Source organism: Oculina patagonica, chromosome 7 (assembly GCF_052425735.1).
Source record: "Oculina patagonica isolate OP01 chromosome 7, crgOcupat, whole genome shotgun sequence".
In the NCBI taxonomy this organism is placed as follows: Eukaryota; Metazoa; Cnidaria; class Anthozoa; order Scleractinia; family Oculinidae; genus Oculina; species Oculina patagonica.
Window position 1 is genome coordinate 3,541,005 of NC_135764.1, and position 25,803 is coordinate 3,566,807.

The 25,803-nt window shown below is 38.2% G+C and overlaps 4 protein-coding genes across 4 annotated transcripts in view; 1 reads left to right on the forward strand and 3 right to left on the reverse strand.

Annotated features, from left to right (window-relative positions):
- Nucleotides 1–620: 620 nt before the first annotated feature.
- Nucleotides 621–4,428, reverse strand: LOC144660191 (potassium channel subfamily K member 15-like). The gene is made up of 2 exons (XM_078520787.1): nucleotides 3,879–4,428; nucleotides 621–2,559 (listed from the first exon to the last, which is right to left on the reverse strand). The coding sequence occupies exons 1-2, from the start codon at nucleotides 4,360–4,362 to the stop codon at nucleotides 1,994–1,996; spliced, it is 1,050 nt and encodes a 349-aa protein (XP_078376913.1). The 5' UTR covers nucleotides 4,363–4,428; the 3' UTR covers nucleotides 621–1,993.
- A 1,027-nt stretch (nucleotides 4,429–5,455) lies between these two features.
- LOC144660201 (potassium channel subfamily K member 3-like) lies at nucleotides 5,456–8,664 on the reverse strand. The gene is made up of 2 exons (XM_078520799.1): nucleotides 7,939–8,664; nucleotides 5,456–6,944 (listed from the first exon to the last, which is right to left on the reverse strand). The coding sequence occupies exons 1-2, from the start codon at nucleotides 8,237–8,239 to the stop codon at nucleotides 6,385–6,387; spliced, it is 861 nt and encodes a 286-aa protein (XP_078376925.1). The 5' UTR covers nucleotides 8,240–8,664; the 3' UTR covers nucleotides 5,456–6,384.
- Nucleotides 8,665–8,800: 136 nt separating this feature from the next.
- Nucleotides 8,801–13,243, reverse strand: LOC144660187 (nucleic acid dioxygenase ALKBH1-like). Its single transcript, XM_078520783.1, has 3 exons — nucleotides 12,734–13,243; nucleotides 11,503–11,831; nucleotides 8,801–9,733 (listed from the first exon to the last, which is right to left on the reverse strand). Exons 1-3 carry the CDS (start codon nucleotides 13,141–13,143, stop codon nucleotides 9,216–9,218), a joined length of 1,257 nt encoding a protein of 418 aa, XP_078376909.1. The 5' UTR covers nucleotides 13,144–13,243; the 3' UTR covers nucleotides 8,801–9,215.
- A 3,971-nt stretch (nucleotides 13,244–17,214) lies between these two features.
- LOC144660223 (uncharacterized) overlaps nucleotides 17,215–25,803 on the forward strand; it is a 28,514-nt gene continuing 19,925 nt past the window's right edge. The window contains exon 1 of the mRNA XM_078520826.1: nucleotides 17,215–17,287. The gene's annotated coding sequence lies outside the window, so the exon portion shown is untranslated. The remainder of the gene's footprint in view (nucleotides 17,288–25,803) is intronic.

Genomic DNA, 25,803 nt, shown 5'->3' on the forward strand with positions numbered 1-25,803 from the left:
TACCGGACGCCTCGTCACTGACGGAACTTAAATCACGTCCCCGTTGAGGTCAAACAAGAGAGTGTGTTCCTCCGGGCTTCACGTCTACATGTTATCAAAACGGTTGCAAAATGACATTCAAAAACACGTCTGATTTTTTCTTCATCTTTTGTCGAATATCCTTTTCAGCGTTATTTATTCTATGCTAAATGTTCTTTTACACTGTAAACCTTTTTCAGTACAAAATCACTTTTCAGTTAATCGGCATGATATCAATTTTTTGGAAGAATAAGAGTGCAAAGTTTGTTTTGGTTAGATAGAAATAAGTCAATCTTGATTTACATGCATCTTGTGGACTTTACTGATTGATAGCACACGAGAGCATGAATGTCACAAGAGCGAAACGCGTCGCTCGTGGTCATTACTGGTTTGAGAGAGGTGTCATTTTGATCAAATTCGAGTCGCAAAGTAGCTGGTCAGGATAACCTTTTGCTTCAGTAGAAGAAACTGAGAAAGAAAAACCGCCAGCTAGGAGCAATGTCTAAAGTAGCCTGTTCTAGGCTCTCGGTAGTTGGGGGAGAGCGTAAAACGCGGCCTAGCGAGGAAAAAAGAGGGTGACGAAGGCGAGCGAAGGCGTCCCCCTCGTTTTTTCCTCGCTCGCCCGCGTTTTTCGCTCTCCCCCAACTACCGAGAGCCTGGAACAGGCTATGTATAAAGTTACCCTTTTCGCTCTGACGCTGACTGTTTGTAAGCTAAACGCCTAATGCTTTAATAATAAATAGTTCATTGTGACTGATTTGAGAGAAATCAAAACTGTGTCTACGTGCGTACATAGTTTGTTTGCATCAAGTCATATATATGGATTACTTCATAGAAAGTGCGCCGTAAGGATTTATATTCACGAGTTGCAAAACTTTGGAAAACGAACGAGTGAGCGTAGCGAACGAGTGAGTTTTCCAAAGTTTTGCAACGAGTGAATAAAAATTCGTACAAAGCACTTTCTATGCTGTAATTTGTTTATTATATATATAACGAGAATTCAACCATGGAACACTTTACGCCGATTTTTCCAGTTTATAACCTTTGACATACAACAGCTGCAGTTAACGGCGCGAGAAAACAAAGCTGAAAATGCACATAGCTTTACAAGCGAATTCGCTATTTCAATAATATACATGTAAAAAAGAAAAATTACAAACTCTCCTAGACAAAAACTTTATTGAAATAAACACACTGCGTTGCATTTACGTTAAAAACTTCGTATCGCATCGAGGAAACTTCGCCACAAGCGAAAAAACTATTGGCGAATCAACTGGCGAATTGTGAACAAATTGTGACAACACAAGAAGTCGGTTAACTAAACAATAATTACGACGTAAATCCAGATTAAACAATGTAATTTACTTAAGCAAGACGATCCCAAAAGTGCCTGAATATTCTTAGAATATTCTTCGCTTTCACTTATCGACACTTCGCCTTCGCCTTTGAAGAATGATTTTTATCACTGCTGTATTCTTTAGGTTTTGCTTAGCGTGTTTCTCTTGGCTAGCATTTCCATTAAGTTCTTAAAAGGCAAACTTTTGTAAAGGAAGAAAACGTGTAGCCTTGTTTTCAAAACATAAACTGAAGTCGAGAGCAAACTTGCCGCTCGCTTTATTTGGAAACCATTTGAATTCTCGTGCTGTGATTGGTTGAGTCGTATTACTCTAGATGCTGATTGATTGGTTATATTTTTCACATGTGAAGAAAGCTATACGCAAAGCTGATTGGACGTATCGCTTTTTTCACATGTGAAATATAGCAAATATAGAATTCTATTTGCAAGGTTTATTGCTTAAAATTCTCGCTATATATATAATAAAAAATGTTATTCCTGGCTCTAGTTAAAAAATCGAAATTTTTAAAATAATTTTCTCTACATCCTGGCAGTTTTCTCTGTATTATGAGTACTAAATCTTTTTGTACAATTTGCTTCTTCCGTAAAGTCGTATCATTTGGTCCTTACTAGCCGGATTTATTCGTTTAATTCCATTTCATCTCTTTCCCTCGTTTCACCAACTTCGTTGCTTCTTTTCGTACAACGACAACAACGCGCCTTCAATTTCCTGAAGAATTCTCCTGCCTCAGAGCAATTTGCAAGCGCATTGATTACATTTGACATGGCTGCTAAACCAAGGATGATGAATAAGATTCGAATCACTGTAGTTGGTGCGGCCATCTTTCCATCAGCGGTCCCAGGAATCAAGTCACCAAATCCCACGGTCGTGAATGTGATGAAGAACGCATAAAAACCCTCAAAAAATGTCCAGCCGTCAACCGTCGTGTGAAGTCCAGCACAGGAAAACAACAATATCACCAACAACAGGATACCCAACATGGAGCACTTCTCGTTCAAATATCTTGGCACACCTTCCCTCTTCAGACACCTTGTTTCGAATTTCGTCACGAGGTATTTTTCGCCATGTAACATTCTATCTCCAATTAACTGCAGAAACAAAATGTTTATTGGAATTCCAAACAAAGCGAAGAATATACAAAGTACTCGGCCGCCCGTTGTTACTGGAGTGATGTTACCATATCCTTGAAAAAGAACAAAGAAAAAAAACAAGTTTGTTGTTAGACGATGAAACAGCACGATTTCTTAAAAAACATTAAAAATAATCGGTCTTCAAAAACGGAAACAAATAAGACGATCCTGTGATGGAATAACAATGCGGCATTATATTCCCGGTATATGTTGGCGCAAAAGTTGCCACGTTAATGTAGAATACACCAGAATACCGTCGGAGGACAAATCCCGCGGGAGCGTCCCTAGGGTTTAGGTGTTCGTTGCCAAAGATGTACTATGCCCCTACCCCGTAAGAAAAATAAACTACCTTATTACATAAAAATTTTTCGCGACACGTTAATTTCGCGAATCTCGCGATTCCAAAAAATCCTGAAATTAAAGTGACGCGAACAATAAGTGTCGCGAACATAACATGACGCGAAAATTAAAAGACTCAAATTATGTCAATAATCAAGAAAGAATAAGTTTAGTTCCACTGATCAAGGAATTATCAATCTAAATGGATGTTGTTGTCAATTGAGTCAAGGCAATAACTCACGTGTACAAGCATGGACTGCTTGTGAACGTTGTGAGAACTGCTCTGTTGTAGTCCCGCCCTTGCATTTTTGTTAATTTTGACGTTATTTTTCCTTTGAAGTTGTTTTATTTAATTCAAGGGCATGTAAAATAATATTGACAAGGAAATGTAAATTGTGACTTACTCAAAAACGCGAAATTGAAGTGAATCAAAATACAAAATTTTCGCAAAATCGCGAAATTTAAGTGTCGCGAAATATGCGCGCCTCAATATCGATATCGCGAAATTAACGTGTCGCGAAAATTTCATGTAATAAGGTATCCACAGGTGACTTATTCCTTTTTAACCCCTTGGGCGGGGGTAGCAAAGCCAATGGTAAGCACATAAAGCAAAGAAAAATCCGCTTTTCAAATATCCAACCGAGCACGTTATTGTTCCCATTCGATTTCCCCTGCACGTCTCGTTTCTAAAAATAGTCTCCGGAGATATTTATTTAGACTATTCAGGACTAAAATATGAAAAAGACGAAAAGAAAACCGGCCTTGCAAAAAAGCCGAACATTCTCGCTGGATTTTAATAATCCGCTACGATTCACATCTTTGGAGAGACGATTTACAGGATTTACAATTTTTGCGTATTTAAACGATTAAGTATTTTAGAAATAAGCGGCAAGTAACTTAGTGCCTGAGGTTATTAAAGCAACGATTTTAATTAGAAGCTGCAGCGATATAAAAAAGCAATGTTTTTATTTAGATAAGCATTAGCCAGGATCATAGATTATTTCGAGTTAGAACTGTGAAAGAAGCAGCTTACCAATTGTTGTTACAAGCTGAATTACAAAAGACATCGATTCAGCGTAACTCCATTCAGGTCCTGCATTCGACGACGAAGCTTCCTCGATTTTCTGCACGAGGTTGTCGAAGTCGGTTTTACTCATGTTGTACTTCGCCGTTATATTAAGCTTGAGTTTTTCCAGGAGTTGTTCTTTGGTTTTCTCGGGCTTTTTATCGCCATCATGTTCAACAGCTCTGAATATCAACATGCCAATGGTGAGATAAATTAGCCAAATCAGAAACAAGAACAGAAGCGTGCGTCCCTCCCGGCTCAAAGCCATCTGCCTCAGTTCTGATCTCTGAAGCCAGTTGCACTCTGTTGGCTCAATTTGTATGCAAACAGACACAAAAAATAAGCGGGGACTGGAAGCGTTCAATATTTTTTGTTGGTAAGTTGCTATGACAATACGACAATTGTCTTTTGTTTTCAGAAATGTAAATTCACGCGTAAAACAAAGCGACATGGTATCGGTATTGACGGCTTTCACCGGCAGTCAACGCGGAAAGCGAAACAGCTGTTTACTGAATAGTCTAAAAGTAAATTGGTTGCTTTCGCGGGTTAATTCATCTGAAGCTTAATTAAGAAAAAAATAGTTTCTTCAGGACCTTCAACCAAATAAACCCACAAGGAAATAATTAAGCCAAGACTTTTTCTTGACCAAAGAGTGCAAATGAACCACTGCAATTTTAAATTCAGCCATTGTTTTGGCTATTTCTGATTTATTGTATCAGGGTGTTACACTGTACAATAGAGTTGAGTCTTTGTTGACCTGCCTTGTTGATCGTGACAGAGCCAGAAGTAAGTTTACAAAGACTACGGATTATTAAAAAAAAAGTACATAACAAAAATGGGTAACACTTAACAAGAACCTCTTATTTTTAAACCATCCGTTGTTTGCTCAAGTTATCCTATTTCTGAGCACGTAACTTCTGTAAGATGTTGCTTCTATTTACTGTCTCTTAATGAATTCGCTGATTAGTTATGTCTAATTGTTTAACATACAGTTGAACCTCAATGTAACGAACGGCTAAGAGACTGGCAAAATATTTTAGTTGCTATAACAAGGTTTCGTTATATCGGGGTTTTTAACTTTATATTTTAACGTTACTGGGACGAAGAAAATCGTTCGTTTTACCGAGGTTCCACTGTAAAAAACAGTTGAGCTATGTATTTTATTTTCTAAATTAAAAGCTTTCTTACTTGAGAGTAAGAAAGCTTTCTAAATTAAAAAGCTTTCTTACTTGAGAGAATTAACTGAAATTACCCCCCTTCGCTTTACGTCTTTTTAAAATCACTTATTGGTCTTACATGCATGCTTGTAGTCATAAAAAAAAAATAGTAAATACTTTAAAGATGAACAGAATATTGCAAAAATTTATACGCTGCAAAATTCGCTATCGATGAAGCATGGCGGCTTACGAAACCGTCTGGCTTTTTTTAACCAAAAAAATTACAGAACTAACATACAAAGAGGGGAATATTTTCAATAAAATATTCAACAGTGTTCTATTTTTAATTTACATGAACTACTGACAAAAGGAAGTTATTGTTTTCCCTTCGCGTGCACCTGCAGCATACCTTCGAATATTGACGTTAATCGTTGTTTTTGAAAGATGGATTTCAAACTAAGGTGAGAGCTTTCAATTTAGTCAAAATTAATCTACGTGCGCAAACAGCTTGTGAGTAGCAAATAATTAAACATTCCTTGAACTAAGTACATGAAAAGATCGGCGTCTGAATCAACGGCTCACCCGTTCTTCCCGCCTGGCTTGGCCGAGAATTTCGCCTGTGGAACGCCTTTGGAACGGCTTTGATTCAGACGCCGTACTTTCATGTGCCGATCCTAATTCATAAATTATTATTATGTATTTTGCCAGCAGTTTACCTCAATTATTGGAACTGTATTAGGAACGGCTCGGAACGGCCAAAAAGTACGGCGTCTAATAATAATAATAATAATAATAATAATAATAATAATAATAATAATAATAATAATAATAATGATAATGATAATGATAATGATAATGATAATGATAATAATAATAATAATAATAATAATGATAATGATAATGATAATGATAATAATAATAATAATAATAATCGATATTTTAACAGGGTGACCCCTTCAGTCGCAGGACTGGTATCAACGGGGGCCCTGTGTAAAATAAAACAAATTTAAAGTAAAAGAGAGTATGTATAAAATATCTATCTATCTATCTATATAAAAAAACTACTTTAAAAAAGATACTGCTAAAATGCTAAAAAAAAAGTTTAAAAGTTTAAAAGAAGTACTAGTGTTCTAAAATGTTCTAAAAATAACCTAAGAATAAAAAGCAGAGATAGCTTGGAAACGTTCCTTTGGCTGCATAGTCTTAATGTTCGTCGGAAGAGTACTTTGAATCAAGAGGCGTACTTTTGTGAAATTGGGTCGGTCCAAATTCGAATTGAGTTCGGCTCATGAAAAGTACGACGTCTGAACCGGGCGTTACTCGTTTAACTCTAAGCCATCACTCTTCTTCGTCTTAGTAATATCAGCGCTTTTTCTTCTTCCACAACGAGCCTTCAATTCCCTGAACCATTCTACGCACTCGGTGCTATTCACAAGCCCATTGATTACATTTGACATGGCTGCTAAACCAAGCACGATGAATGTGACTCGAATAGCTGCATTCGCTGGGGAGTTTGTTGTAGGACTGCTTCCTGGAATGAAGTCACCGAACCCGACTGTGGTGAAAGTGATGAAATAGCAATAAAAACCTTCTAAAAATGTCCAGTCATCAATCTTCATTTGAGTTCCAGCAGATATAACCAAAAATATCACCAATAGCAGAAAACCCACCAAGGAGCACTTTTCATTCAAGTATTTTGGAACGCCTTCCCTCTTCAGGCATCTTGTTTCGAATTTCGTCAGGAGGTATTTTTCGCCTTGTAACATTCTATCTCCAATTAACTGCAGAAACAAAATGTTAATCGGGATGCCAAAGAACGCGAAAAATATACAAAGTACTCGACCGCCAGTTGTTACCGGAGTGACGTTACCATATCCTAGAAAAAGAACAAAAAAAAAAGGGTTGCGTGAGAGAAAAAACATTGCGTGACGCACTGCAACAGTCTTCAATTTCCGTTGCATGAATCACGTCAACTAAAACAAAACAAAGCAGGCCAAAATATGCGTGCCTGCAAAGGTTAGCACACTATACTGAATAACTAGAGTACTTTAAAATCCTCGTTTGTCTCGTCACTCAATCTTTACACTCAAAAGATCACGCTGGGAAGGAAAATTGCGTGACGTCAAATAATTAAGACGTTGGCCTGTTCTTTCAGGGACAGGTAGGCCACTTAGCAACGTAAATATAGATTATCCATTTTCTTACGCGGTACTTTTTCTTCAGACCTGCATGTCTCACTTTTCAAGGCAAGGTTTTTATCGATTGTTAGAAGTTTTTTATTTTTTTTATTTTTATTAGAAGTTACGTCATCCCAAACAGACGAGTGAACGCCCCAATTATGCTTGAATGAATCCTGCCGACAGAATCGTCATCACTTTATTTACCCTCGGAATTGAAGAGTAGCTTATATAGCTAATATCTCCGAGCATTTCACAGTGAGCACAGTACAACGGGCAAAGACAGACCACGAGCACAATTCACTACTTCAGGCAGCGAGCACCCGGCAGAATTCTAAATTTTCGAACAGAATTTTAGGGCAGAATTCTGAAAAATCATCAACACTAGAGATATAAGTTTAGACGCAATTTTTACGAGCATTGCTGGCACGGACAATTCGCTTGTTTAAGTGGACAATTTATCTAAGCCTAATAATCCCCACGGGATAGGTCACCTTGTTAGCGAATTGTATCGGTTCCAAAGGCTTTAAAACTTTTCTTTAATCGGGAATAAGCAACGATTTAGTATTCCGGTATTAAAAATATAAGCAACGTTATAGGGAAAGATCGTTTAAAGATTATTTAGGGTTGAATTTAAATAATATATTAAATATATTTTTCAAGAGTTTTAGAATACATGAATTACTAGCCTACCGATTGTTGTTACAAGTTGAATCACAAATGCCAGTGATTCATGATAGCTCCATTCAGGTCCCGCATTTGAAGACGTAGCTGTCTCGATTTGCTGTACAATGTTGTTGAATTCCGATTCACTCATGTTGTACTTTGCCGTTATATTTAGCTTGATTACCTGGAGGAGCTGTTCTTTGGTTTTCTGGGGCTCTTTCTCGCCATCGTGTTCAACAGCTCGGAATATGATCACCCCAATGATTAGATAAATCACCCAGACGAGCGACAAGTACAGAAGTGTGCGTCCCTTCCCGCTCAAAGCCATTTGTTTCTTGTCTTCTAGTTGCGCTCTGCTGACTCAATTTGTATATATGCATACAGGTAGAACGCTGGGGGTGTATCAATCTTCACCTGCTTTGTTGCTATAACAATAGGTCAGTTGGTAATTGCGAATTGCCAATAAGTTCGTTATTTTTTCAGCAGTATTAAATGTCACCGGTATCATGAAAGTTTCAGCTTCACTTCCGGTCCAAGTCGGTAGTCAACTTAAAACGGAAGTAAAACAATTCAGCAACTGGTTAAAGAAAGTAAATCGGCTGATTTTGCTCGCAATTTCGTCTCATGCTCACACATGCAAAACAACTGAGATGAATATAATACAACAATATAATTCATTGTTTCGGGCTATTTTTGTCCCCTTGAATGACACTGTATAATGTTTATATAACCTCAAGTCTGTTGTTAAGTGTCGCTCGCGAGAAAAATCTTTAAACAAGCAAACATAATCCAAGAATTTCTACAATTCCACTGTAATATCCCGCTATTTCAGGACCATTTAACCACTAATTAAACTAGCCCTCCGCAGAGAAGGATACAAAGAAAGGCTATAATTAATATACTTTTATTTCATCTCTTCGGCGCCTTTGTTGATTGGTTGTCTACTAGTTAAACAAAAGCTAACCGGACCAGCTGACCTAACACTATTTTATATTTTCTTATTTAAATTAAAAACGTCCATTTCTCCGTAGAATCAATAAAATTACCGTTCTTTGTTAGTTTTATTTTCGTTTTTAAAATCATTTATTTGTCTTTTGTGACATTTAAGGTCAATCTCCATATAGGGAGCAAATATCATATTCTCTTGGAGCAAAGTATTGTAAAAATTACAAACAGGCCAGTTTTTGTAATGTACATAAAAAATGTTTTCATCTTTTTGCACAAATACAAAATAATTTAAAACGGTGCAAATGTTTGCTAAGATGTTTACGCCAGCGAGAAGTTTTTATTTTCATAATTTCACATTACAGACAGAATGAATTCATCGTGTTCCCTTTCTCGTGCACCTGGCGAACGTTTACGTTAATTCGAGTTTTTGAAAGGTAGATTTCAAACTGTCTCCATTCTTCGGAGGTGAGAGATTTCATGGATTTACCGCAAAAACTAATCATGTTACATCGACAACCTTTCTCGGTCTCAATGCACCCACTATCGTTACAAATACTGACGTTCCCAAATTCAGTCTCAATTTTGTTATCGTAGGATTCTTGACACAAAGATTTTTCACTTCGTTCTACAGAAGTTCTATGGCCAATATTGTTCTTTTCCAGAACATCCGGGATTTCCACGTTCTGATCCGGGACAGCATCCAGGTTTACCTCTGACGTCATTGTGACGTCATTCGTAAAGAGGCCGTCTTTCCATTTAAGGCAGGATGGAGGTTCATTTTCTTTTCCCACTTTCACAATTCTTGGCACTGCATGGAAAGCAGTTCTTGATTTCCCCGACATGATGATGACGTCACCACTGCGAACGTACAAAGCTGCAAAAAATTGTAAGAAAATGTCATGTTCTATATTTATTGACATTCCTTGTTGGGGTGGTTTTGTCCCATTTTAAAATTTTGATCCTAACGAGAAAGCGGAAAGGAGGTGATGAAAAAAATAATTGGATCAGCTGGTCAACAAATAAAACTGAATAAACCTTCTGATAGACCCTGACAGTGTCCTTCGCAGCCATTGCCTGAAAATAACAGCTGCAAAGACGATTAAGCTTCTGAAAATGAATTTAGGTATCACCCAATAATTCCTTTCCTTTCTCAAAGAAGTCAAATTGTTCACTTAAGTTCCATTTGTCCAAGATTGAATTTCCCACCACTCCATGTGACTGTTAAGTTCCCAATCCTCCCACCCAGCAACTCCCAGAATAGAGGTTAGTTACACTCACATCTACAAAGTTTTAAAAAAGTTCTCACTAAATGAGTAGTAAGTGCCTTTAAGAAGGGCTGAGCCCGAAACGTATGGAACTTTGAACTTTTTTAAAGGCATTTACTACTCATTTAGTGAGAACTTTTTTAACTTTGTACTTTTACAAGTGCCACGCAGCACACAGAAATTTATTTTTCGATTTATCACTGAACACTCATATCTACCTTGGCAAGGAAGACTATCTAATGTTCTGGGTAAGGTATACTAGAAAGGACGGGGGTGGGGGGTTGAAGTCTTGCCTTTTTTACTTGTTATAGGAGGAGAGAAAGAAGTTGGCAGATACCAGCTAGCTCAGAATATAATTTTTCCTCACTTCCTACCATACAACTTTTTGAATTGCAATTCTGTGAATTTGTTGTTACATCTATGCTCGCACTAATTACTTTAAGTTTTCTTTTTTTAATAGATACATAAACGACTGGAATTCGTTGCCGAGTGATGTCCTCGAGGCGCAATCATTGAGCTCATTTAAGAAAAAGCTGTTAAGCCATTTAATGTTTTAGCAATATGAACATATAACTTATCTTAGTATGATAAATTGTTATTAGCGTAATTTTTTTTTTTTTTAATTTTTATTAGTAAATTTATTTGTAAATTTTTAGCTTTATCTAGGATAACAGCTTTTACATGGGAATTCAGTTTCCCCCTGCTGTTATCCTCCCACTATTTTTTTATTATTATTATATATTTTATCTTTTTTGTTGTAAATATTTTTTGTAATGTTGGGAAATCTAATAAATAAATAAAAATAAATAAATATCTCCTAGTTGATAATTTTCTTTATTCTCGTCATCTATGTGCTTGACAGTGTATTGATATTGTTGCAGGAAAATAGATGTTGATTTTTTTTTTCATGAAACTTACTGTTTATTACTACTGTTAAGTAATAGTAATTGCACTGAGTGGAGTACAATTCAGGGAGTAACTGAGCAAGTACTTAAGAGCATGATTACTCTCTGAATTGTACAACATGAGGTCCAATTACTAATTAATCGTTTCAATAACAAAATTCTAGGTTCGGAAGTCTTTGAAAACCTTAATTGCGTGAAAAAGCCACAGGCAAATTCAATTGGTTGTACAAACAGTAAGAAAACAGCAAAGAAGAACCCATTTAAATGCACGTGATTGATGCACAAATGGCCTAGGTGTACAAAACAGGCATTGAATTTGAACAACTTCAAATTGGATACCTGTTATTAGATACCCACCTGATCGTGCAGTGATAACGCGACAAATAGGTGTGTGCAGAACCAATTAAAATCAACAATTTTGTTATAGATATGATTAATTATTTAATATAAATAACAGAATGCAATAAACTTACCAACTGGTCTAATATCTCTAGTTGCTCCACCAATAAGAAAGATTGCTGTTTGTCCAAAACTCAAGGAGATTAACGGCCATGACAAATCCGACTCATAATGATCAGTGTGACCCCCCATAGAGCCCCCCAGAGGATAGTAATTGACAATACCAGCCTCAGGGGAGTACTCAGGGTAGCCAACTGCATGAGCAATATGTTGTGTCATGCCTGCCAGGTCCGATGGGAAATCATAATACCTTTCAGATTTGTAATCGACAACATTATAGTCAAAGTGATACCCGAGGTGAACCCAACGCAGCCTGTCCATAAGATTGCTATTTTCATCATTGCTGTGGAATGAAAAAAAAATTGCTTTCAATAGACCTCTTTAGCTTTGTTTGTTTGTTGTCCCATTGTAGACCATGTGATGCTACCCTTGAGAATTATTTTTTTCAAATTCAAAATTTGAAATTGACTATGTACTACTAAGAAGACTTCCCCCATGATCGAGTTTTCTTAGTATTTTACAGAATCTTTCAATGAACAGTTAAAATTCTGCTTTGGTACATCTTCCCCTTTTATTATTATTTATTGTTTTGCTACAAAAATAAACTTAATATTTGCTGAAAATCGTGAAAATTTAATTAGCGCCCAGCCTTGAATAAGCGCCCACCTAGAATAAGCGCCCACTCCCAAGGACAAAAAAATTAATAAGAGCCCAGGGCGCTTAATCGAATAAATACGGTATTTCCTAGGCCACAAAAAACTTCTGTTTTCACCTGAAGACCCAAACCACCATAATTTCTTGACCATAAATCACCAGATAAATAGGAATGTACCCATTAACTGACACACAAAATTGGCTTCAACCAGCAAACTGCCAGAGTATAATACAGTTGAACCCTGATAACTCGAACCTTCAAGGGAAATCAAAAAAGGTTCGAGTTATCGGGAGTTCGAGTTATCGAGGGTAAAATTAGTAAGAAAATGACCTGGATGGAAATCGAAAAAGTTCGAGGTAGCGGAAGGTTCGAGTTATTGAGGGTTCGAGTTGTCAGGATTCAACTGTTGTCACCATCATTATGCACAGTTGGGAGAATTTATTAAATACGAAAATTATCTTCCAATCTTCCTCTGGTGATTACTGTATTGCCTTTATTCTTATAACAGTGGTGCTCGAATGTTCATTAACATACTCAGGAGAAATGAACTTTTGATCACCGTCACTGAGGATGGCAATACGTTCTCTTACCTGTGACTTAGCTCCCACACACACTTACTCGGGTCTAAAGTCACGTGTGCATCCAAGTTACACACATTTGGTTTACGCGGAAAATCTTCAATGCACCGCCGAGTCCAGTAATGCTGTGCTCCGGCTAAAAACGGATTCACTATAAACATAAACCCTGGACATGTCTTGAGTTCGAACGCCTGCCATTCTGTGACGCAACGAAGTCCGAACTTCGAATGACATTTGCTTTTGTTCAATTCGAATTTCTTAACGTGCCCACCAAATGTCGAAGGATCTTGAAAGTCAATAACTTCACTTAAGTCTGGAGGAGGTTTCTTTCGTTTATAACGCTTGTATTCTTCCCGAACACAATCTACACGGCCGTTAGGAATTGTTTGATTGTACAGTTCGTCGCACGACCCGTCTGCCATGTTGAAAATTGCAGGCTCTGGTGGACAGCAGCATTTCAGGAGATGATAGGTAGTTACGTCATGTAGTTATCATATAGTGGTTCAAGCAGCTTAAAACCGGGCGGTACATGTTTTTTCAGTTTTTGGTACGGCGCCGTAGAGTTAAAAATCTTTTGAAAAGCAAGTCGTGTTTGCGTGAGTCACGAAGTGTGCGTGAGCTAAATTTCCTTCAATAAATTCCTGCTTACGCATGCAAATATCAAACCACTTCAATGGCATAAATTGATTTCTGTGAAAATTAAAAGTTCTTGAAGTTTAAATGCTATTTTGCTCGAAAAACACAGCTTTCAGCTTTCAGCGGCATTTTATTGACTGTTAATTGTTTTATAAATTTGGGGCACTGGAAAATGCGTCGTGACTTTATTAAAGGAACACTTCGGTGTATTTCAACTTTTGTATTAAATGTAAAATTCGTGCTTTTCTCGCGACATTTGTCGAATACTCATTACTCAATGCACATAAATCTTCCCGAAATAATCAGATTGCATGAGAAAAGCGCATTTATCGCAGCTAAAATGAATTTTAATCGCGTACATAAAGTTAAAGAAGTCTCACAGGACACGCCGATCTTTTTGATGTTGGTCACAGTTGTGTGCGAGCCTTCGTCTTCCTCGATGTACTCCGTCTTCGGGTCAGTAAGTCCACGTTTTCTATCTTGTCTTTGTTGTTCATTCGTCTAGTTGTTGTAGCTTAACAAAGTTTTCGTTGCGTTTAGGTTTCAGTTTCAATTTTGGGCGTTTAGCTGCCGGTTAATTTCATGCTGAGCTCTGCTATCCTGTGAATGTGAAAGTCAAGCGTGCTCATCGGCGACGCCATAAATAAATCGTTGTTCAAGTCAAGTTTCTGAAGTACTGATTTAACCAAACAAATTTGGTCTTCATTTCTTCATTCGTTTGGCGGCAAGCACGGAACAGTAAGGTAGAATGTTTAATCCGGCTACAACTACACTTTTTACTTCGTAATTTGTAAGTGTCAGTAACGTTCGGTCGCGGAGTGTTGCTGTGTACATTTTCTCTCGCCTGGAATGCCGCTTTCAAATTCAGAGTGAGAGAGATTATAGTTGTTTAACTCCTTTCAAAAGTCTTAACATAACACCAGTAGTTTCCATAACTTTTACAAAGTTTATTTTGCAGGCTGAGGGACTTGTTAAGATCGAGCAAGGTGCTGAAATTGGCTGACGAAGGCTCTTGGTTTCACTGTACGTAGATTCCTGTTGTTGACGCCTGAGAGCAAGACAAATACAGCAAGACCTTACAACATCTTGTTTGGTTGACCTACAGGCGAAGTTTGTTTGATCTACTGAAAATATAAAAACGAAAAATTAGAAAATTTCCGTGATTTGTGGCAACCGTTACTACAAAACACTTTCTGCTGTTCATTTAGTCATCGTTCTTTTGATAATGGTTTACTTTTACTTTTAAATTAGAAACAAACCTGATGTAGCCAAGAAACTTTATTAGTTGGAGAGGACAACAAAACTACTTTATTTCACGTTCGCAAAATGTCATTGTAACATGAGGGTCCTGAAGGGGTAAAATGGGAACTGGGATTTGCCTATTTTTTCACTGGGAAAATGGGATTTAGGTAACTGGGACTGGGATTTGGAAACAAAAAATGGGAATGGGAAGCATGTCTGTACGTGACTAAACCTGCATATTTGTGTGACGTTTCTTACATGCAGCGTGTGCACTAGGGTAAAAATAGTTCGCTAAAATGAAAAATAGGGCCCCAATGGGTCCATGTGTTTTGCTGCTAGAGCAAAGTCTTAGGGAACATGTTGATGAAAGACAAGTGAGTCGAGATTGAAATCCAACGTCTTTTATTGTCTGTCACTTGTGTGCAGGTTAATAATTGCACTATATTGTAGTCACTTTGTGTTAATTCAATCCTGATAATTTTACTGATCAATGTTATGTTGAAATCAAAGACAGCAAACATAATTTAATTACTAGTAAGTTAACGTAATGTCTGACATGATCGTCTCTTTGATAAAAAACAGTAACTCTTAACATTATAAAAAAATCTCAATGAACTCAATGTGATTCTTTTAGTGGCGTTATCTCACTGGTTACCGTTAGTTGTATTTGGAATCATTGTCACAATGGTAGCGTTTTAACAACAACGAAAAAGACAGAATCTATTGACCTTATAAGAACTCAATGTGATATATTTATTAGTGACAAGACAGTGGTTCTTTAACCACTTTCACCCAAATTAAACACTGGAACAACTAAATCTTAACAAACTTGTTGTGTCACCCTGAGTTAAATATGCAAAATTCAGAAATTATAAATAATCGCACGCGCACCGGCGTACAACAACAGAAAGACGGCGTTGAACGTAACGCAAAGTTCATTTTGAAAGCGAAAGTTTACAAATAATTATTATCATTCGTCAGTCATCCCTTCACGCATGAACACTCGTCGAATTTCAGTGTCTTCACAACAAGATCGGAAGATCGATAAGGACCAATTTTTGATTCTGCGAAAGTTCGTTTTCTTAAAGTTTTAGAAATTTGTGAAGTTGGAGGATTCACTGAGGACTGCGTAGCCGAAGATGCAGTGGCTCGCTGGACATCAAATTCTATTTTTCACGGCGTTTAATTAATCTTCACAAAATAAACATGTGGCGCCAGCGCGTCTGGCAGTCAAAAATTCATTTTTCAAAAAACTTTCTCTTTCCAGCTATTTTAGCGGGGCTTATACTATAGTACCTACCTGTCAGTTGTAGAAAAGCTGAAATTTAAGGATGAACTGTTTATTAAATGAAGACCGTATTATTTTTTAATAACTAGTAAACAAACTGGTCGCCACGCATTTAAATACGAACTGACGAATGTTGCATCTGATGCAGTGAATCTGGTGAATGAGAACTTCCTTTAATATTTCTTTGTTTTCGACGGTGTGCACCACTGAATAAGTTTCTTTCCCATTGTGATGTTACTAGTATTAATTCGTTTCTAGCTGTCTTTTATATAGCTCGAATACAGCTACAATTAGCGGTGCAGCCTACCAGCATGGTATATTCCTTTCCAGCTGTCTTTGCGTGACAAGTTACACGTTCATACATTTTATTTTAAAATATGAAGTTCAGAGTTAATACAGTACTAGTATGCTGTAGACAGTGTAGACAAGGTGAGGGTAAGTTTATTTTCAAAGCGAAAGTTTACAAACTGTGCACTAACCGGTCCTTTGGAGAAAATATTTATGACCTTCGGCGAGGTTCCAAGTCTTCGCTCTTTTCGTAAATGATGAAAACTGCAGAATAATTTTCTCATAAAACTGGAGTGGTCACGCCACAGTTTGTTTTCTTTCCCAATGCGATATACTTTTAAGGTCATTGCCCTGTATTGCATTGCGCATCCTTACTGCGCAGAATTTTACGGGTAATAAGCGCGCGCGAGCGCGCGCACATAAACAAAATGGCGGCTTTTTCCTATGTGGCTTAGTCCTCGAGAGAAGTAAATTGTCGCTTTCTCGTAAACGAGTCTGGTGACCTATCAATTTTTCCTCATATTTTGGGTGTAACGATCACATTCTTTCTGTAAAATGAAAACAGATCAATTCTTGTGTTTGAAAAATAAATTATCGCTAAAAACGTGTACTTTTCTAGTACTCGCAGAGGAATTTTAAAGGAATTATATGGAATATACAAGGTCTTCCTGCTCCTAAACGAATCTGGTGACCCCCCTTTTTTATTTCAAAATTTAAGTTCCCTTAAAGTAATAAACCAGTAGGCGAAGTTTGGTTAAAAAACTGTGTTTAGTTCTATTTCAGGGCAATGACCTTAAATCGGTTTTCTGTTTTCCAACGTGTCCAACGTGGTTTGCGTTCGAATACTTTGGCCCGTAACTTCGAATGCGATCAGCGCTACGGTTCATTGGTTTCGATTTTGTTTGTTCATGGATTTGATTGACATCGGTAGTTCAGATTTCTCCTCTGTTACGGCACTTACACCTTACGGCACTTACGGCACAAACTTCAGCTCTCAATGTGTTTTGCTTGCAGCCATTGCGGCTGCAGCAAAACACAAAAATAGGGCCCCAATGGGTCCATGTGTTTTGCTGCTAGAGCAAAGTCTTAGAGAACATGTTGATGAAAGACAAGTGAGTCGAGATTGAAATCCAACGTCTTTTATTGTCTGTCACTTGTGTGCAGGTTAATAATTGCACTATATTGTAGTCACTTTGTGTTAATTCAATCCTGATAATTTTACTGATCAATGTTATGTTGAAATCAAAGACAGCAAACATAATTTAATTACTAGTAAGTTAACGTAATGTCTGACATGATTGTCTCTTTGATAAAAAACAGTAACTCTTAACATTATAAAAAAATCTCAATGAACTCAATGTGATTCTTTTAGTGGCGTTATCTCACTGGTTACCGTTAGTTGTATTTGGAATCATTGTCACAATGGTAGCGTTTTAACAACAACGAAAAAGACAGAATCTATTGACCTTATAAGAACTCAATGTGATATATTTATTAGTGACAAGACAGTGGTTCTTTAACCACTTTCACCCAAATTAAACACTGGAACAACTAAATCTTAACAAACTTGTTGTGTCACCCTGAGTTAAATATGCAAAATTCAGAAATTATAAATAATCGCACGCGCACCGGCGTACAACAACAGAAAGACGGCGTTGAACGTAACGCAAAGTTCATTTTGAAAGCGAAAGTTTACAAATAATTATTATCATTCGTCAGTCATCCCTTCACGCATGAACACTCGTCGAATTTCAGTGTCTTCACAACAAGATCGGAAGATCGATAAGGACCAATTTTTGATTCTGCGAAAGTTCGTTTTCTTAAAGTTTTAGAAATTTGTGAAGTTGGAGGATTCACTGAGGACTGCGTAGCCGAAGATGCAGTGGCTCGCTGGACATCAAATTCTATTTTTCACGGCGTTTAATTAATCTTCACAAAATAAACATGTGGCGCCAGCGCGTCTGGCAGTCAAAAATTCATTTTTCAAAAAACTTTCCCTTTCCAGCTATTTTAGCGGGGCTTATACTATAGTACCTACCTGTCAGTCGTAGAAAAGCTGAAATTTAAGGATGAACTGTTTATTAAATGAAGACCGTATTATTTTTTAATAACTAGTAAACAAACTGGTCGCCACGCATTTAAACACGAACTGACGAATGTTGCATCTGATGCAGTGAATCTGGTGAATGAGAACTTCCTTTAATATTTCTTTGTTTTCGACGGTGTGCACCACTGAATAAGTTTCTTTCCCATTGTGATGTTACTAGTATTAATTCGTTTCTAGCTGTCTTTTATATAGCTCGAATACAGCTACAATTAGCGGTGCAGCCTACCAGCATGGTATATTCCTTTCCAGCTGTCTTTGCGTGACAAGTTACACGTTCATACATTTTATTTTAAAATATGAAGTTCAGAGTTAATACAGTACTAGTATGCTGTAGACAGTGTAGACAAGGTGAGGGTAAGTTTATTTTCAAAGCGAAAGTTTACAAACTGTGCACTAACCGGTCCTTTGGAGAAAATATTTATGACCTTCGGCGAGGTTCCAAGTCTTCGCTCTTTTCGTAAATGATGAAAACTGCAGAATAATTTTCTCATAAAACTGGAGTGGTCGCGCCACAGTTTGTTTTCTTTCCCAATGCGATATACTTTTAAATCGGTTTTCTGTTTTCCAACGTGTCCAACGTGGTTTGCGTTCGAATACTTTGGCCCGTAACTTCGAATGCGATCAGCGCTACGGTTCATTGGTTTCGATTTTGTTTGTTCATGGATTTGATTGACATCGGTAGTTCAGATTTCTCCTCTGTTACGGCACTTACACCTTACGGCACTTACCACCTTACGGCACAAACTTCAGCTCTCAATGTGTTTTGCTTGCAGCCATTGCGGCTGCAGCAAAACACAAAAATTCAACTACGCAACAAATTAGCGCGACATCTGCAAGAAAAATTGTCGGAACCTTTGTCTAAAGCTATAATGAATAGGAATTAAACCCACAAGTACTAAATTTTTGAATTTAACATCTGTGCGTGCGTTTCCAAAGGTGCTGTCGATTATGGTTTGGTTTCTTCAGCTCCCCCCCCCCCCCATTTTTGGGGGGGGCGGGGGGGCTGGGGGGCTGGGGCTGACAGAATTCTGAGAATGCGCATGCAGGTCAATATTAATTTCTGGACTCGCTCAACGACGCCTCAGCCTGGGTTCAGCGAAGGGAGAGTTCAGGGAGTGGACTACATTTAGGACAATCAAAACAACAAATAAATTATGCTTAAGCCCGGTTTTCCATACACTAGGAATTTTACTACTGTACTGGGAATGGGATTTGGACAAAAAATAGGCTGGGAAATGGGATTTGGGCAAAATTTGGGCTGGGAAATGGGATTTTGTACCCCCCCCCCCCTTCAGGACCCTCTCTTGTGCTTTAAACCCTATCGTGTGTAAATAATAGTTTTTGTTGTTGTTGTTGTTGTTGTCATGATTTACGTAGCTATGACATGACTAACAAACTTATTAACTCAACAATAAGGTCACTTATAGGCTTAACAATTTTTTTCTTTCTCTTTCTACAATACGAACACAGGTACGTCTAAAGAAATTCAGTGTAGCCATTCTGGAGTAGTCAAGTTTAGCTTTGGTGCCATTTAGAGCTAGTGCGACGTTGTTATTCCAATCGTGACCGACCTCATCATGTTGGGAACAACTTCAGTTACAGATAAGTCGAACAAAGCTTCCCCACTATTGCTTACTTGTAAATTATTTTCAGTTGCAGATTGCTTTTCCTTTACGCGTACATTACTGTTTGCGCAATTTGATGCACAACATCCAGTTATGTTCAAAGTAAAAGTCCATTACTAGCGTGAGTTTTCGTTCATTTTTTTGCCCATTCACTGTTAACTTTGATTAATGGTAAACGCCACGAAATATTAGCAACGAAAGAGTAGTTTTAAACAAGAGAAATTAGAAACTTTATTAACTTTTAATCTTTGACCTGATCGAATTTGAACAGCTAGGCCTAACCGTCTAGCACACGCTTAATTTGTGAATGAGCGTAGACGTCTTGCTTGAAATTTCTTTCATGTGAATTTTTTCTCGGCCACTGTTATTAGTTAGAGAAGTTTCTTTAATTCCAGTGATGCAGTATTTCTGATGAAAGGTTACTTTCATTTACTTATGTTGCCTGAAAAAGAAGTATAAAACGACGCAGTATTCTCACTGGCGTATTTTTGTTTCAATGTTCTAGGAATGTTTGTTGGAGAATCTGGAACTCGAGGATTGTTGACACAAACTAGGGCGCCTTGTCTACAAAAAGGTAAGTTTATGGTTCCAAAATTTTCCTGCATGCCTTAGCATTTTGCTAGTTCATGATCAAGAACTTAAAGTAATTTGGTTTTAATGATAATGCGTTAACTTTAAATAGTCTCCGAGAGAAAAAGGCGAATTAAGCTCAACTTTGGTTAAATGTCGACAGAGCGTGGTTTATGTTCAGTATTTTCGAGGCCAAAACTTGCTTCTCTGACAATAGTAGGCACTGAAGTCCCGTGATCTCACATGTCCTTATTTTCATATGACAGTGATCACGAACTTGATAGCAAAAGTTGACCAAACAAAGAAAAAAGGGCTATATTTTTAAATAATTGCTGTTTCCGTTTTCTACAGGTTGAAGGCAAGAGCGTGCAGCCATTTTGAATCTTAGTGTGTAGCTCTTGGGCTCTGGAGCAAGTTTACAAGTGGAAATATCTTATTTTAGGTAATTCCATACAGTTTTCGTATTTTTTCTGGCATTCACTCAAGTTTGATTGATTTCAGTCCAAGAGTGTCTCATTACTTACAATATTGATACTTTGTCAAGTGTGCCATAATGAAATATAATACCAACTTCTCGCAACTCACATTAAAGGAAAACTAAAGCAATCTGTTAGGAGAATATATATTTCGAGTATGGGAGTGACAAGGTTTACATCGAGTTCATTATGTTCTGTGATCAACGTGAAACTGTCAAATATTGCATTGTATTATTTTTACTTGAATTATTGTTTAGTTTACCAGATCTAAACTTGTTCATAGAAAATTGATTTGACAAATGAGAATTGCTTAATTTAATAATGTCTCCTTTTTTTCTCGAGGTTGAACGCAGGTGTGTTAAAAGAAAGTACAGCCATTTTGGATTGCAGTGTGTAGCTCTTGGACTCTGACCCAAGTTGGCTTTTGGACACACCTTTTTTTTTTCAGATAAGTTCATCATCATTTCTTATCATTTTAATTTTGTTGTTTACCATCGGTGATTAAACGATTTTAATCCAAGAGTAATCAAATCTTATGTCTCCTCACCATACTGACAAATTGTCAAGTATCTTACACAGCAAGTCGTTAAGTGAGGGTATTTTCTGCAAAATATTGCCATTGTTTCATCACAAGCAGTTGAGAATCAGTAAGGACAATTTTTAGTTCGACTCGGGGACTAAAACTAGGATTAAGGTTACTCCATACCTTCGTGTGTATGTGTACATGCTTCAGTGAACAAATGAACTGCATGGCAGTATTATGAAAACGTTTAGTGGTATAGTTAAGTCATTTGAAAACATTTCTGATTAAAAGTACGAGAAATTTATAAGTAGCGGCAAAAACACTTTCGGCGTTACTCGATTTCCAGATTACAACGTTCTAGAGACTTGCAGTGATTTCAGCCGGTGACAGGTCAATAATAACAGCCATGCACAACCGTACGCCAGAAACATATTTGCTTTCCGATAATCATGAATTAATACAGTAATAACCCACTGAAGAACCTAAAATTTAAAAACCTGTTAGGCTAAAATTTTCTTCAAAACCCCTTTTTGATAAGAACCTGTTAAGCCTAAAATTTTCAATAGATTCTTATTTTTCACAAATGAAGGCACATAAGAGAACACAGAAAAAAAAATTTTAGTGTGGACATGCATGCTTGTACTTTGGATTGATAAATTAACTGTATGGATATCATCTTAACTGTGTTCTAGATAATTATCCTTAGTGTCTTATCAAATTAAGAACCTATTTAAGAACCAAAGTAGCCTAAAATCCCACTTAATAACATTTCTATAAGAATCTATTTAGGCTAAGTTGGAAAAATCTAGGTTCTTATACCTGGCCTGGGTTTTTACTGTATGAGATGAAAAATCAGGTCATGCGAACAAAATCATTAACTTAGGGATATTGTTTTGATGTAGCATTAAAATATGTGGTATGGAGAAATAAGTTAAGATTTGTTTGCAATAACTCTCAAAACGTTTTTTAGTTTCGCAGCTTTTTTCTCAGCCTGATGTTTATCTTAATTTTGTTTCTTGCCTCTTAAAAAAAATTTCGTTACTCGAGGAGAAATTAGATTCCGATCACTCCTTCACAACAATGAAATTATGTACGTGCTTGTAATTATACACATTCAAATGTTTTCCTTTAATACGACATAAAAAAGTCTTATTTTATAATTATGAAGTAAACAACAAATTGATACAAAACTATTTAAAAATAACATTACAGGACACCCATTCCATTAGCTCTTTTTATTTAATTAAGATCAATTCTTTCATCACTAACGTTTATTCTATGTTATGTATTCTAAAAAATGTCAAATTTTGATCCTCTCAGCAGATGGAGATTGAATAGCAAGAAAACGAGCAACAACGGGGTGACAGAGCCTGGGTAATTAAAGACAAGTCAAGAACATTTGCAAACTTATTTATCCATAAAGACAATTGACCACACTTTGTTACTGCAATAGCAATGATAAATACCAAGTGTAAATAAAGAAAAGTTCGATACGTACACTATAGAACACAGTTTGCTCTTACTATTTAAAGTGATATAGAAAAGTTATTCTAAGCAATGCAAAAACAATCACAAGAAGCAGGAAAAATTACACAGAAATAAATGATCCAGGAGAAGATTGCAAACTATTACAGTTAATACGTTTTAAAAAATCCAGCCAAATTGTTTTTTGCAAAAGCTATTTCACTTAGTTGTTTATTTTTCGTTCACATGTGTAGAGGAAACTGTCAAAACAGAGTTTGTTATCGTGTAGGCAACTGATATATGTGGTTTTCTTAAAACTTACAAAAAAGGTTTTGTTGTACACTGAGACAGATTCATTCTCAATCTTCATGTAATCAGCAATCAACGCAACAACAAATTAAATCTACTTCACTGACTTAAATATGCTTAGAGCAGAATAAAGGCCTGACCCAAATGCTCTTAAAAACGTTCTATAATATAACGTTACTTAGTGATAAAAGATAAAAAAGATAAAAATACGCTGCACCACTTGAAAAGTGAACGCGGTGAAACATTGTGTGGTTGTCCTTTACTTTTCCACATAAATTTGGTTTACTCTCATAAACATTAATTTCTTTGCTTCTAACCCAACGAACGGGATATTGGCACTGATATTTACGACCACCGTGTTAATTAAAAAGAGTCTTTCGTTGGGAGAGGATTGGAAGACTTTGAAAAGAAAGTTACATTTGAACTCTGATCCATAATCCCCCGGCCTCCTCGCTAAGGAGATTGTCAGTTTAGGTCTCCGCAAACGTAGGGACATGTCGTAGGGACATGTTGCAGCAACATGTAGCAGCGACAAAATCATGTGTTGTTCACACTGAGGGGACATATACCAGGGACGAGGAAGTTTTGTCCCTGCGACATGTTGCACGGATTTCAACTCGTTGGGCTGCGTGCAACATGTGCAGGGACAAAATGTTGCAAGAGTTGACACGAGGGGACATGTCGCTGCGACATGTCCCCGCTACATTTTCTTGCGTGTGTACACATTGTGATTTTATAGCTGCTACATGTACCCGCTACACGTCCCTGCTACATGTCCTCTCTGTGTGAACAACACATAATTTTGTCGCTGCGACATGTCCCTGCGTCTTGACTCCACGTGTGCGGAGACCTTAACTTTAACCCTCCACCCTTCTTCACGTAAGCATTATCAGGTGACTTTACTTTCGTTGACAACCCTCACTGTCCCACAGGAGAACACAATGTGAGATGGTGTAAGTTAATTCCATCGAAAAACTACAATTTCCTCAAACACAGTCCTTCATTCCCCAAAAAGGGTCACTAAATGAAAAAAATATTAAGAATGGCTTAAATCAAATGCCATGTATTGTTGTTTTATAACACGTTATACTGATTGTTTTCTTCGTCCTAGCTATACACTTAAAATTATGTGTCCCCGAGCTACTTGTTTCTCGTGCCCCAGGGACTCCCAGATAAGAGGGTCAAGATTTGTACTATGCACTCCGGTTAGTCAACTATCTCACTCCCTCAATCTTTTCATGTGGGAGAACAGAATGGACGAGATAATTACCATAGACAATCAAAAGGTTGGAAAAAGTTATAAAACTCCCTCTCAAACCGAGAAAATTCCCAAAAATGGAAATAAATAGCAACTTGACTTTATTTGAATAGGAAGAAGACGGTAAACCAAATTTATATGGAAAACAAGAAAACAACAACAGAAAGATTAATTTAACAGTGCGACTGCAATATAATCCCTGTTTAAAATGACTGAATATATGAATAAATTAACCCGTGGAAGGGTGAGTGGGAGTACCTCCCCCTCGCTCTCTCCTTCTCCGAGTGGAGGGGGAGAAGGGTGAGTGGGAGTACCTCCCCCTCGCTCTCTCCTTCTCCGAGTGGAGGGGGAGAAGGGTGAGTGGGAGTACCTCCCCCTCGCTCTCTCCTTCTCCGAGTGGAGGGGGAGAAGGGTGAGTGGGAGTACCTCCCCCTCGCTCTCTCCTTCTCCGAGTGGAGGGGGAGAAGGGTGAGTGGGAGTACCTCCCCCTCGCTCTCTCCTTCTCCGAGTGGAGGGGGAGAAGGGTGAGTGGGAGTACCTCCCCCTCGCTCTCTCCTTCTCCGAGTGGAGGGGGAGAAGGGTGAGTGGGAGTACCTCCCCCTCGCTCTCTCCTTCTCCGAGTGGAGGGGGAGAAGGGTGAGTGGGAGTACCTCCCCCTCGCTCTCTCCTTCTCCGAGTGGAGGGGGAGAAGGGTGAGTGGGAGTACCTCCCCCTCGCTCTCTCCTTCTCCGAGTGGAGGGGGAGAAGGGTGAGTGGGAGTACCTCCCCCTCGCTCTCTCCTTCTCCGAGTGGAGGGGGAGAAGGGTGAGTGGGAGTACCTCCCCCTCGCTCTCTCCTTCTCCGAGTGGAGGGGGAGAAGGGTGAGTGGGAGTACCTCCCCCTCGCTCTCTCCTTCTCCGAGTGGAGGGGGAGAAGGGTGAGTGGGAGTACCTCCCCCTCGCTCTCTCCTTCTCCGAGTGGAGGGGGAGAAGGGTGAGTGGGAGTACCTCCCCCTCGCTCTCTCCTTCTCCGAGTGGAGGGGGAGAAGGGTGAGTGGGAGTACCTCCCCCTCGCTCTCTCCTTCTCCGAGTGGAGGGGGAGAAGGGTGAGTGGGAGTACCTCCCCCTCGCTCTCTCCTTCTCCGAGTGGAGGGGGAGAAGGGTGAGTGGGAGTACCTCCCCCTCGCTCTCTCCTTCTCCGAGTGGAGGGGGAGAAGGGTGAGTGGGAGTACCTCCCCCTCGCTCTCTCCTTCTCCGAGTGGAGGGGGAGAAGGGTGAGTGGGAGTACCTCCCCCTCGCTCTCTCCTTCTCCGAGTGG

Bases quoted from the DNA above. Each gene is read 5' to 3' on its own strand.
- LOC144660187 (XM_078520783.1), bottom strand. From the start codon at position 13,143: ATGGCAGACGGGTCGTGCGACGAACTGTACAATCAAACAATTCCTAAC. The intron at 11,832-12,733 runs GTAAGAGAACGT...TTCATTCCACAG, and splicing joins GTGTGGGAGCTAAGTCACAG to CAATGATGAAAATAGCAATC. The intron at 9,734-11,502 runs GTAAGTTTATTG...AATTTTTTGCAG, and splicing joins TAGAGATATTAGACCAGTTG to CTTTGTACGTTCGCAGTGGT.
- LOC144660201 (XM_078520799.1), bottom strand. From the start codon at position 8,239: ATGGCTTTGAGCGGGAAGGGACGCACACTTCTGTACTTGTCGCTCGTC. The intron at 6,945-7,938 runs GTAGGCTAGTAA...TTCTTTTTCTAG, and splicing joins TCAACTTGTAACAACAATCG to GATATGGTAACGTCACTCCG.
- LOC144660191 (XM_078520787.1), bottom strand. From the start codon at position 4,362: ATGTCGCTTTGTTTTACGCGTGAATTTACATTTCTGAAAACAAAAGAC. The intron at 2,560-3,878 runs GTAAGCTGCTTC...TTCTTTTTCAAG, and splicing joins TCAGCTTGTAACAACAATTG to GATATGGTAACATCACTCCA.